Raw genomic sequence first — 12,950 nt, 5'->3', positions numbered from 1 at the left:
GGGCAGTACCATGCAGGCACTAGGCTGTTTCACCAACTCCTAAAAGGTGTTTCATACAAAACCGATGCTCAATAAGCATATGAGCACAGCCGAGGATGAAAAGAAAAGGACCCCAATAAGAAAAAAGAGGCACAGATGGAGGATATGAGGAACCAAAAATAAGCCCCCTCTTTTATAGATTTGCTTGGATCCAGCCCACATACCTTGCCTGACAGTGATAGGATTTCACAGTGACAGTGTGGTAAAGTGGAAAAGTACCAGATCATCAAAGAAGACAAGAGTTAAGGTTTTGCATTTGTACCTGGGTACCACTCTGAACCTCAGTTTCCTCATCTGCATCTGTCTGCTCACTGGGATTTGAAAGGATTTAGTCAGAAAATACAAGTGAAACCACTGTACAAAGTGCTCATGGAATGAAAAGTATTATTTGTTTTGGTCTAACCAATAAGACAAGGTAGTGAAAAGCCACCTGCTAGTGACAATAAACATATGTAAGGAGACTGAAGGTTGGCTCCAGCAATTTAGTTGGCACAATGCCTACCAAAATTTCTTGAGTATTTTCCCAACAACTTTGATGAAATAGGTATAGACATATAACACACAAATATTGACACTAATGAAGGAAAACTTTCGTTAGCTATTGTGGATTAAACCAACTGGTATAATAATATAAACATAGGCAGATGGCAGTTAAAGTTAAGTTAGGCACATTATGATAAGCCTAAGGATGAGGATAACATTTCTCAGAAAAAAGCATTTCATGATGCATTAGCATTGACTTTAAATCCACCCTGATCAGCTTTATCCTATTTGATACAGAACTGAGCTTGCCGATATGAGAAGCTGTTCCACTCAGAAGAAAAAGAGAAGAGATGTAAATACGAAAATAAGCACAAGGCAATAAACCATTTTCCACATTTTCCAAGTGTGGAAAATGGTTTTAAAAAAAAATCACAAAACACTAGAAATGGAAGCGACCTTACAAATTGTTACTGAGTCCAAGCTCATACTGCTCACCACATTACAGGCCAGTAAACCAAGGGACAAGTTGTTGGGGGCAAGGAATAGCGACTTTATTTGGAAAGCCAGCAGACTGAGAAGATAGTGGACTCATGTCCCAAAGAACCATCTTGCCTGAGTTAGAATTCAGGCTTCTTTTATACTAAAAGGGGAGGGAGTCAAGTCAAACATTTCCTGGTTCAGGCCGGCCTCCGAAGGGAATGTGTTAATTTCTTTCTTCCCGCATTCATTCACAGGTGGGCCTGGTGTTTCCTGTGAGCTAAACAAAGGTATTTTAGCTTAATGCTTTATTACCTGGGAGGCAGTGTTCCCAGAGATGGGCCAGTATGTATAGTTTAAGCTTATAGGAAACATCCCTTTAGTGATTAACTTGTAATAGAATACAAAGTTTCTTCCCTATTACAAAATCACCTAATCCAAAGACCGTCATCTCTACCCATAGGATCAGTTTCACTAACATGAGTCATTCAACATTTTTTTGTTGTTGTTGGTTATCCAATACTTAGTTGTAGGACCTGCACACTCCACTGGCTCCTCCACTCTCAGCAACTGATATCTTCCTGTCCCTGGAAGACGCTAGAGTTTGTGACCTCCGAAATGTAATCCCTTCCCTTCACTGAGGAGCAAACCCAAGCCCAGAAAGGTTGTGACTTGCTCAAGGCCACTTGCCGAACTGTTTACTGGTAGTGCTAGAACTTAAAATCCAAATATTCTCATTTCTAACCAATACTGGTGTTACAAATTCTAGCAGGAAGGACCCTTGAGTAATAATTTAGTTGGAAAGAAGGGACTAAGCATCTTGCTTAATCATATTTGTTTCAGGTGAGGGAAATGAAAGCCTCCCCAAGCTATCCTGTGCCATCACTGCTGTTGCCAACACACTGATTAACTCAGTAACCTCTAAGATGTTTTCTGAGCTATGCTTGTTTGGCTGCGTATAGTATGTTGACATCAACAACTCCAAAGGCATTAATGAAAACACAGGTTTTAGCCCAGCTCTCCATCTCTGAATTTATTATGAAGAGCTTGGTTTAGAGATCAAAAGATTAGCTCAATCCCAGTAATGAGAGTAAAACAAGATTTATTTTAAGGAAAGAGGACAGGCACAGTTATCCCCACACTGCAGAAGGCAGTTAAGACAAGCGACGGACATGCACAAAATTATCCTACCTCTGTGGGTTTTCTCAACCTCAATTTTGCAGGCAATTTTTTTTTTACTTTAAAGTCTAATAATCTGTCATTTATCCCAAATTATCTGCTGCTGCATTTTTACCATTTATAGCTCACTTTTGGAGAGTATTTAGCAAGCCTTCTGAACAGAAGCCTTCTGAAGCTTTGGGGGTAAATATGGTAATAGAGAAGCCAAAAGGAGGAGCTTTTGGAGAGTATTTAGCAAGCCTAAATAGAGGAGCTTTTGGAGAGTATTTAGCAAGCCTTCTGAACAGAAGCCTTCTGAAGCTTTGGGGGTAAATATGGTAATAGAGGAGCCAAAATATTAGCCACAGATACTTTTGTTGCAACAGAGATGACTGATTTTTAAGTTTCTTCTTCCCACGATTAATGGCTTACTAATTATAAAAAATATACTTGACTTTTAAATAAAATCCTCAGTTTTTCCTTTTGGTACAATAATTACCAACACAAGACTGACCCCTACTGGGAATATCTGTCCTTGTTACATGGATCATGACTTGGGAAAAGTGAAACAGCCTAAACTGGACACTTCTAGGGCCTTAATAGATTATTGAATTCAATTCTCTGTGAAAAGGTAAGAGGGAGAACTTTTTGAAATCAAAACTTTTTGAAATCAAAATCGTCTTTAAGCAGTAATTGTGTCTAATTATACTTGGTATTTTAATAGTAGAAAGTATTAAGAAATTTACAAATGATGTCAGTATGTTTTTTTATTAGTAAATGTTAATTAAATGTTAATTTGTCAGTAAATGTTACTTATTGCTCCAGATAATTATTAAGAGTTCAAACACTGAAGGAATATTACCCAATCAGACTTGACCACCCTGTACCTTCTTTAGAAAAGTCTTAAAATCTTTTCTAAGTAACAAAAAGCTTTTAAAAGATTGGAGTCTTTTAGGCCAAACTTGCATATGGACAAAAACCCAGGTTTAATAAGTTATGCAGAATCAGTAAGCAAGAAGGCTGATTTCATTTTATGTTTTCCTCTGTGCCTCATATTATGGCCTGTTTTCAGATCTCATGTGAAGTAGTTTTCAGTCATGTGATTCTAATCTTCAAAACAGCTTTCCATGGTTTGACTTAGTTGGTTTTTTTCTTAATAACTGAGTCAATACACCTGATTCTAAAACATACATCCATAAATAAAGATATCAGTTAACTAGAGATAAACTGGACTCATGGGCTCTCAGAAAGTCGGAGATTGCATTTAATCCCAGCCTAACTATTTTTAGCAACAAACTGCTCTGTTATCATGGTAAGTTATCACCATTGCCAAGATCCTTCAAAGGGTCACAAGTTCTTAGTGGAAACAGTTAAGCAAAAGGCCTCTTTATTCCCATGTTGGATTAGCCTTACAACTGATCAAAATAAAACTACTTCAATTTAAAAAATCAATTACAGTTTACTTATTTCTTATGAAAATAATCTTTAGTCCTCTTTTTTTTTTTTTTATTAAGTAAGTCTTTGTTTTACTAGACTACTCAAGAAGACCACCATGTTATTACCATCAGAGAGATGCTGGCAGTAATATGTAAAACTTGCGGGGGGCTGGGAAAGCAAGGAATAACTTCCGTTACATTCTCTACAAGAGGCTCCGAATGCTATGAGCGTTCTCAGTTCTGGCCAGGGGCCCCAAAAGAGGTATTATAAAGTGAGGAGACCTAGAGACCTAGCCAAATACATATATTGTTTTTTATTTCGAAATAGGCACAGTTTATGGAAAATATATTCTAGGTCCTTGAAGCAAACAATTCATATAATAGTTCTCCAAGATGGAATTTACAAAAACTGTAAATAGATTTTTAACTAAATCTTAAATTCACTAGAAATGATGGAACTTATGTAGCAACACAAACATGCACTAAACAGCTGAAAGTGACATTTTTTATTAGGCTAGTACCCTTTTATACCATTATTCTTCCCATTTTATTTCCTCAAATTGAAAGTTTGAGCATTAAGGTTAAACAGACACTGAAACACAAAAAAGTCCATCAGAAGTTACTCATTACATTGCTAAATTAGTGAATAGATCCTCCACTTATTCCAGGCAATGTATTTTTTCTATGAAATTCAATAATAAATGCATTCCCAAGTTGATACAAATAAGCAAATTCTCTGTTTATGAATGTGGTACCAGATCCCAAATTTCAAATGACTTGAATACCAAGGAGCAAATAATTTCTCTAAGGCTTGATAATCATAGTTTATATTTTATAGTAATTTGTTCGTGTGGAAGACCCGATATGCAATGATGTCAAGGTATTATACATTTTTGCAGGTATACAGTGTTAAGAAGAAAGGAAATGCAAGAATGTTTCCAAATGCCATAAAATTAGAATATCCTATGTCTCATTCTGAAGAGAATACTTCAAATTTAGAAAAATACTATGATGATGGCTAGACACATAGCTGAATTGCCTCTTAATACTGACTTTAGCAGGTAATAACACTCTTACTTTACTCCAGGATTTTAACGTTTGCAGGGTTTTGTTCTTGAGGGTAAAAATAAAGATATAAGTTGATACAGCCATGCCCATTTAGTAAAGAGCCATTTTAACTGATTCCTCTTTTAATCATGATAAAAGATTTTTGTGACATTCCAAACAAGGGAATATTTAGTTTCCTCTTCTTGTACATAAACAGTTCACAAATACTGGCTCTTTTTAAGTTATATTTCCTATAAAAAGGTACAGAAACCCTCTTCTAGAGGTGGGAATCAGAATCAAGCTCCTGGACAACACAAATGTTAAGTCATGACCCATATGTCTATTACATTTGCTAGACCCCAGATATGACTTCCCCGAAGGCAGATGCAGGAACACAAAGATGTGTGAGAGATCAGAGTGATGAATGACTGAATTTCATCACCATGCTCATACATGTGGTATATTCAACCTTAAAAAAATTGCTGTATTGCTCTCAGATTTTCTATACGGAACACTCACTTGATAAATTCCTTATCATAGTCTCTCAGAGCAATGATAATCTATAGGGTATTTCCTACTCATCATACCTAAAAATGAAAGCAATTACACATAAAAATTAAAAATACCTTAAAAATCATACCTACAAGTAAAGCAAATACATGATTGCATCAACAGAGCTTCACAGAAATACTTTGTTTTCATCACTGCTGCAAATTTTTTGTGGGAAATGCAATGAAAAAAGCTTCAGCAGATATCCGTAGACAGTGACCAGAAGAAACTGGAAGTGAATTCGGCAAAATGCTAGGTCAAGACAACAATGCAAATCAAAAAGAAATTTGAGATATTAAATTTTAGAAAGTATAGGCTGAAAAATAACATGTGAGCTTATAAGTAAGATCTAAAAAGTGCACATAAAAATATAAAACAGTGCTCATTGGGAGACAATAAGACATCTTAGTGAGGAGCCTGGGCTGTGCAGTTCAGAAAGAGCCGGTTGTGACTGCCTATTATGTTGCTACTTACAAGATGGGTAGTCTTGGGGAAGTTACCCAGTCTTAACTGAGTCTCTGTTTCCTGAACTGTAAATGGATATAAATTCCATAATAGCGGATATAAGCATTTAATAGGAAACCAGACATACCTAAAGGGAAAAGTGCTGAAAAGGAATAAAGACTGAAGAAATTATCCATAATGCAGCACAGAAAGACAAACTATGGGAGCTTAAAACAGAGGATAGAAAAGATCTAAAATAGTTTAATTAGAGATTCAAAAGCAGAGTTGAGATTGTGACAAAGGCAATATTTAAAGTGACAAAAGACTTCAATCCTCTTAAGAGGCCCCACAAATCCAAGTAGAATAATTGTTTAAAAAGCACATCATGTAAATTAGATACAGCATCATAAACTGCAGACCACCAAAGACAATGAGAAAATCTGAAAAAGCAGCCTGCCAAAAAAAGATACATTATCTGCAGAGGAATGACAATTAGAGTGGCAGTTGACTTCTCACCGTAACAACAGAAACCAGCTAACAAAGGAATGATAACTACAATGTACTGAAATAAAATAACTATCAACCTAGAATTCTACATGCAGCAGAAATACCTTTAAAGAACGAGGACACATGAAAGAATGCTCAACATCATTAATCATTAGAGAAATGCAAATCAAAACTACAATGAAATATCATCTCACACCGGTCAGAATGGCCATCATCAAAAAATCTAGAAACAGTAAATGCTGGAGAGGGTGTGGAGAAAAGGGAACACTCTTGCACTGCTGGTGGGAATGTGAATTGGTACAGCCACTATGGAGAACGGTATGGAGGTTCCTTAAAAAACTACAAATAGAACTACCATATGACCCAGCAATCCCACTACTGGGCATATACCCTGAGAAAACCATAATTCAAAAAGAGTCATGTACCAAAATGTTCATTGCAGCTCTATTTACAATAGCCAGGAGATGGAAACAACCTAAGTGTCCATCATCGGATGAATGGATAAAGAAGATGTGGCACATATATACAATGGAATATTACTCAGCCATAAAAAGAAATGAAATTGAGTTATTTGTAGTGAGGTGGATGGACCTAGAGTCTGTCATACAGAGTGAAGTAAGTCAGAAAGAGAAAGACAAATACCATATGCTAACACATACATATGGAATCTAAGGGAAAAAAAGGTCATGAAGAACCTAGGGGTAAGACAGGAATAAAGACACAGACCTACTAGAGAATGGACTTGAGGATATGGGGAGGGGGAAGGGTAAGCTGTGACAAAGTGAGAGAGTGGCATGGACATATATACACTACCAAACGTAAAATAGATATCTAGTGGGAAGCAGCCGCATAGCACAGGGAGATCAGCTCGGTGCTTTGTGACCACCTAGAGGGGTGGGATAGGGAGGGTGGGAGGGAGGGAGACACAAGAGGGAAGAGATATGAGAACATATGTATATGTGTAACTGATTCACTTAGTTATAAAGCAGAAACTAACACACCATTGTAAAGCAATTATACTCCAATAAAGATGTAAAAAAAAAAAAAAGAACGAGGGCATTCCATATATTGAATGTACACTTAAAAATGGTTAAAACGGCCAATTTTACGTTATATATATTTTACCACAACTTTTAAAAATTTTAAATGTCACATACCAAAAACCATTTAATTATGGTGCTAACCACACTTTAAAGGGGTTAATTGTATGGTGTGTGAATTCTATCACAAAAAAAGCTGTTTTAAAAAAGAATAATAGCAAAATAAAATGTTTTCAGACTAACAAAAACCAACAAACCCTTACTAAAGATAAATTCTAAAGAATGTACTTTCAGAAGGAAAAAAGTGGTAAAGTATGTAGATAAGCCTATTAAACAAGGACTGTACATAATAACACGTTATGAGGCTTTAAAACAACAAAATTAAAATATATTACAACAATAATATCTAATTTGGGAGGGTGTTCTTAGTGCTTTCAACTCCCTGAAGAGTCTGAGGAGGGTTAAAAGGTAATGACTAACTTAACTTTGATAAATTAGTATGCAAGATATAATTTCTAGGGATCCAATAAGATTAGAAACAGAGTGTCTAAGTTTCAAATTAGTAGAAGAAAACATGAAATTATTTTTTAACTCCAAACAAAGGCAAGAAAGTGGAGACAAAGTGTTAGAAAATTCAACAAAGGTTTATACCAAAATATAAAGTAATTATATTAAATACAATTTGTCTAAATGTTACAATTAAAAATAAAGATTATCAAGTTGGCTTCTTAAAAAAATATTCCAACTGTATATTGTTTATAAGGTACAAAACTAAAATATAAGAATGCACAAAGATTGCAAACAAATGCATCACTAAAGATAAGGAGTGACCTTTCACAATGGTTTAAAAAAAAAGCAAAAGAGGGAAGGATGCAGGGATATAGGGAAGAAAGAAGTATAAACTCTATTGTATCTATTGCTTCATAATAAATCACCCTAGATTAAATGGCTTAAAGCAAAAAACATTATCTCATATTTTCTGTGGGTCCAGAATCCAGAAACAGTTTAGCTGAATCTCTCACAGGCTGCAATCAAGATGTCAGCTAAGGCTGCCTTCATCTCAAGGCTCAACTAAAGGAGAATCCACTTCCAACATCACTCACATGGGGACTTCCCTGGTGATCCAGTGGTTAAGACTCCACGCTTCCACTCCAGGGGGCGTGGGTTGGATCCCTGGTCAGGGAACTAAGAATCCCACATGCTGCGTGGTGCAGCCAAAAAAAATCAAAACCAAAACAACATCACTCATATGGCTGTTGGCAGGCGTCAGTAGATCCACTTCCAAGATCACTCATACAGCTGTTGGCAGGCCTTCTGTCCTCACTGGCTATTCAGCAGAGATGTCAGTTCCTTGCCTGAGGGGCCTCTCCATAGGGCAGCTCACAAGAGGGAAGCTGGCTTCCCTCAGAGGAAGCCCGGGAGAGAACAAGAGAGAGAGCCAGCAAGATGGAAGCCAGAGTCTTTGTGATCTAATCTCAAAAGTGATATCCCATCCCTTTTGTTATATTCTACTTGTTAAAACTGTGTCATGAGATCCAAGGTCACACACTCAAAGAGAGGAGATTACACAAGGGCATAAACACCAAAAGGCAGGGATCACTGGGGACATTTTAGATGCTGTCAACCACAGAAATGAAAAACAAAAAGTGTCATTGTTCGCTTATTATGTGGTGAATGCAGAAAATCCAGAAGAATCACACTAGAGTGAATGGGGAAGTCTAGCAAGCTTGTTGGGTACAAAAATCTGGACACAAAAATCAGTTTATACTACATATAAGCAACAAACAGAACATGGAAATTTAAAAATAACCCCATTGGACTTCCCTGGTGGCACAGTGGTTAAGAATCTGCCTGCCAGTGCAGGGGACAAGCGTTCAAGCCCTGGTCCGGGAAGATCCCACATGCCATGGAGCAACTAAGACCGTGTGCCACAACTACTGAGCCTGTGCTCTAGAGCACGTGAGCCACAACTACTGAGCCCGCATGCCACAACTACTGAAGCCTGTGCCCTAGATCCCACGCTCTGCAACAAGAGAAGCCACCACAATGAGAAGCCCGCGCACCGCAATGAAGACCCAATGCAGCCAAAACTTAAATAAATAAAAAATTTTTAATAAAAGAAATATAGAAAAAAATAAATAAATAACCCCATTTACCATAGGAGCAAACAGTTAAATAATAACTGTTGAAGCTAGGGATGGGTACTATTATCTTTACCTTTTCATATATTTGAAAATTTTGGGACTTCCCTGGTGGTCCAGTGGTTAAGACTCCACACTTCCACTGCAAGGGGCACAGGTTCATCCCTGGTTGGGGAAGTTCCACATGCCACGCAGCGCAGCCAAAAAAAAAAAAAGAAAAATTTGATGTTAACTTTTTTTTAAGTATCAAATATCTGGAAACAAATCTAATAAAAGACTTGCAAACGTTTACAGAGAAATTTAAATTTTTTTCTCATTTATTCTAAACAAATGGAGGGATAAAGCATGTTCACGGACTAGAAGACTCAATATCGTAAAGACTGCAATTCTCTCCATATAGAGTTATAAGTTCAATACAATCAAAATCAAAATCTCAACTCTGTGTGTGTGTGTATAGCCTGACAAGCTGATATTAAAATTTGAACAAAAGTGAAAAAAGTCCAAAATAATGTGGGAAAAGTCTTCAGCCATATTAATAACACAAAGTAAAACCATAATGAGATGCCATTATACATCCACCACACTGACAATTCAAACTGCCAATAGCAAGTTTTGGTGAGGATGGTAAGTAACAGGAACTCTTATACACTGCTGATGGGCTGTTAATTGGCACACCCACTTTGAAAAGCTAGTTTTATCCACTCCTCAATTTCACATGTAAGTGGTGGTTATGTTTTATGATCTCTCTGTAAGTATGTGATATTAACAATAAAAAAAGTAAACTTAAGGGAAAAAAAAGAAAACAGTAACATATATTCCCAAAGATAAGCAACAGAAGAGGAGATTCTAGAAAGTAAATTCTACCTCAGGGAACAAACAGAGCAGAAAGTAGATTTATTATTTGCTCTAAACAGAATTCCAAGGTCTAAGAATAAAATACTGAAACAGTAGAAATCTCCCATTACTTTCCACACTTGCATGATAAGGGGTACTCAAACCAACAGGAATACTTATTTCCATCTTTGAAGAGGAAGTCCACTGCAGGAGGCATTCTGCTACGAAAGAACAGAGGGGGGTCTCAAGTGCAAGGAAAATTCAGTCCAAAGAGCAGAGCAAGCCAATTAGTGAGTGCTGCTCTTAGCTTTTTGGGTAATCAGTCTCAAAAGAAGCATTCCAGCTGCTCCATAGTTTAAGTGTACCACTATTTGCAAGAGGGCAAAGCAAAGCAAAAGAAATGGACAAAACACCTCCTAAAGTCTAGTACAAAAGCCCAAAACTCACTTCTTATTTTATCATAGAAATAAATGATTGATGTGAGAACATTAGCTAAGGCGATGACGTTTAGCATCTGAAGATGCTCTCTGACTGACCTAAATATATATATTCTTTTTTTTTTAATTTTATCTATTTATTTTATTTATTTTTGGCTGCGTTGGGTCTTAGTTGCCACACGCGGGATCTTCGTTGAGGCATGTGGGATCTTTCATTGTGGCGTGTGGTCTCTTCATTGTGGTGCACGGGCTTCTCTCTAGTTGTGGCACATAGGTTCCAGAGTGCGTGGTCTCTGTAGTTGTGGCATGCAGGCTTAGTTTCCCCACGGCATATGGGATCTTAGTTCCCTGACCAGGGATTGAGCCCACGTCCCCTGCATTGTAAGGCGGATTCTTTACCAATGGACCACCAGGGAACTCCCTGACCTAAATAACTGCCAAAAAAGAAACACCATGTACAGTATTAAAAAGAACAGTATTTATTTACATTCCATTTACTTTCAAAAGGATGAGGAAGCTAGGGAAAATATATTGATACTTATAAAGGAAGTAGTCTCATTTTACTTAACCCATTTGTGTTTTTCATGAAACAACAAAGATTTGACTTAGAATCACAGGGCTAATGAGACCAAAAGAATTTATCCAGTTCAATTTTCCATCTTTAGCCAAGACTGAAATTATACCACTGCAGGCAGATGAAAATCTACTTCACTTACAAGTAAACACCAACTAATACATACATCATAAAAGAACTAGCTTTCATAAAATCTGTCATAGCACCCAACAGATCTGCAACAAAAGACACAGCCATTGTAATAAAGAACATTAAGAATCTTTGTGCAACAGTGAAAAACAATTTATACAGCAGAAATCACAATTGGCTATCAGGTCAATAGCATCGCAGTAACAGTACCCAGTGTCGTTCTTATTCAAACATATACACTATTTTTCAGTCTTGGTTATCACAAAGACATCAGTAACTAGGATGTACACACAAATATTTTATAAACACCATAGGAAACAATAAAAAAATGAAAATACCCTTACATTTTGTAACAAATTAAAAACATTAACTTTACCACTATATATTTGTCTCATTATTTTTAATTGGTTTGTACACTTTAAAAACAGCATTGAGTTTTATAAAAATACTGATAATGGCTCAACATTTTTTGAAGTCAGGAAATCTTTATAATTCAGTAGTCTGTGGTTTATGTGCTTGTTTCTTCCACCACCATAGTCCTCTAACCACCTATTTACTCAAAAACAACAGCAACAACAGAGGTCTTTAACAGCTATCCAAGTATTACATCCGAAAACTTCTAGTTCTTTGAAATGGTTGGAAGGGGTTTTTTAGTGCCCACATCAGCAGCTGTGGTTTTGCTTTAGGTTTTTCAGGAAACAGAAGTGCTTCACTTTCTGGTGTAGGAAATCGTTCTTGGTAGACTTCAGGATAGGACTTTTGAAACTAAAAAAAAAAAAAAAAAAAATCCAAGAAGTGTCAAAAAAACAAATAAAAGTCAATAAAATTGGGCACTGTAATTTTAAAATAAGTTTCTGATGCAATACTTCCCTATTTTTGTTTTGTTTTAATGTTTACTGCTTTCCATCAGAAAAGAAAATAAGAAGAAAACAGATCACAAGTTCACTTCAACACAAATCTATTTCTTTTTGTTAAATCATTGGATTGCACTTTCAGTAGATCAGATTCATCTTTAATTTGATCTAATCTTCCAATAAACTCGCTTTAGTCATACTTCTTAAAATTTCTCCCCTGCCAACTATAAACACACCTCCCTTCTAAAATATTCACAAGTCATTCTGACTTATGTTCTACACAGTCAAAGAAAATCTGGCCCAATATTTCCCCATCTCCCTGCTTCTCCAGCTTAGCCCCACCTGCTTCTACCCAAATGGAAGAGAAAACATGCTGGCATACATTACTTTACAAAAAGCTTACAGAGAAGCAATATGTTTTTCCTTTGATCGTCACCACTGAACTCTTCTCCAAAATTACTCTGAGAAGAACAGGATGGGAATCTAGAACCCTTGTGCTTTGTGTTTAATCTTAGGTGGTATGATCAGAAATCAAGCTATGCAGGATTCAGTCTTTAAAAATAAACACCATTCACTTGCTCTTGAATCAATACTTTAAAAATGATCAAGGTAGGGCTTCCCTGGTGGCGCAGTGGTTGAGAGTCTGCCTGCCGATGCAGGGGACATGGGTTCGTGCTCCGGTCCGGGAAGATCCCACATGCCGCAGAGCAGCTGGGCCCATGAGCCATGGCCGCTGAGCCTGCGCATCCGGAGCCTGTGCTCCGCAACGGGAGAGGCCACAACAGTGAGAGGCCTGCAAAA

General features: G+C 36.9%; 1 protein-coding gene across 3 annotated transcripts in view; it reads right to left on the bottom strand.

Moving 5' to 3' along the window:
* Nucleotides 1-11,717: 11,717 nt before the first annotated feature.
* Nucleotides 11,718-12,950, bottom strand: part of DEPDC1B (DEP domain containing 1B) — a gene marked incomplete at its 5' end in the record, with an annotated part of 112,042 nt that continues 110,809 nt past the window's right edge. For all 3 annotated transcript variants that reach the window (XM_079703949.1, XM_079703950.1, XM_079703951.1), the window contains one exon: nt 11,718-12,060. In XM_079703949.1, coding sequence (XP_079560075.1) covers nt 11,899-12,060 — 162 coding nt within the window. In that variant the 3' untranslated portion in view covers nt 11,718-11,898. The remainder of the gene's footprint in view (nt 12,061-12,950) is intronic.

The sequence above is a fragment of the Hyperoodon ampullatus genome (genome assembly GCF_949752795.1).
Source record: "Hyperoodon ampullatus genome assembly, chromosome: 4".
NCBI lineage: Eukaryota > Metazoa > Chordata > Mammalia > Artiodactyla > Ziphiidae > Hyperoodon > Hyperoodon ampullatus.
Note: the sequence above shows the minus strand (reverse complement) of the source record. Positions and strands in the feature narration are given on the sequence as shown.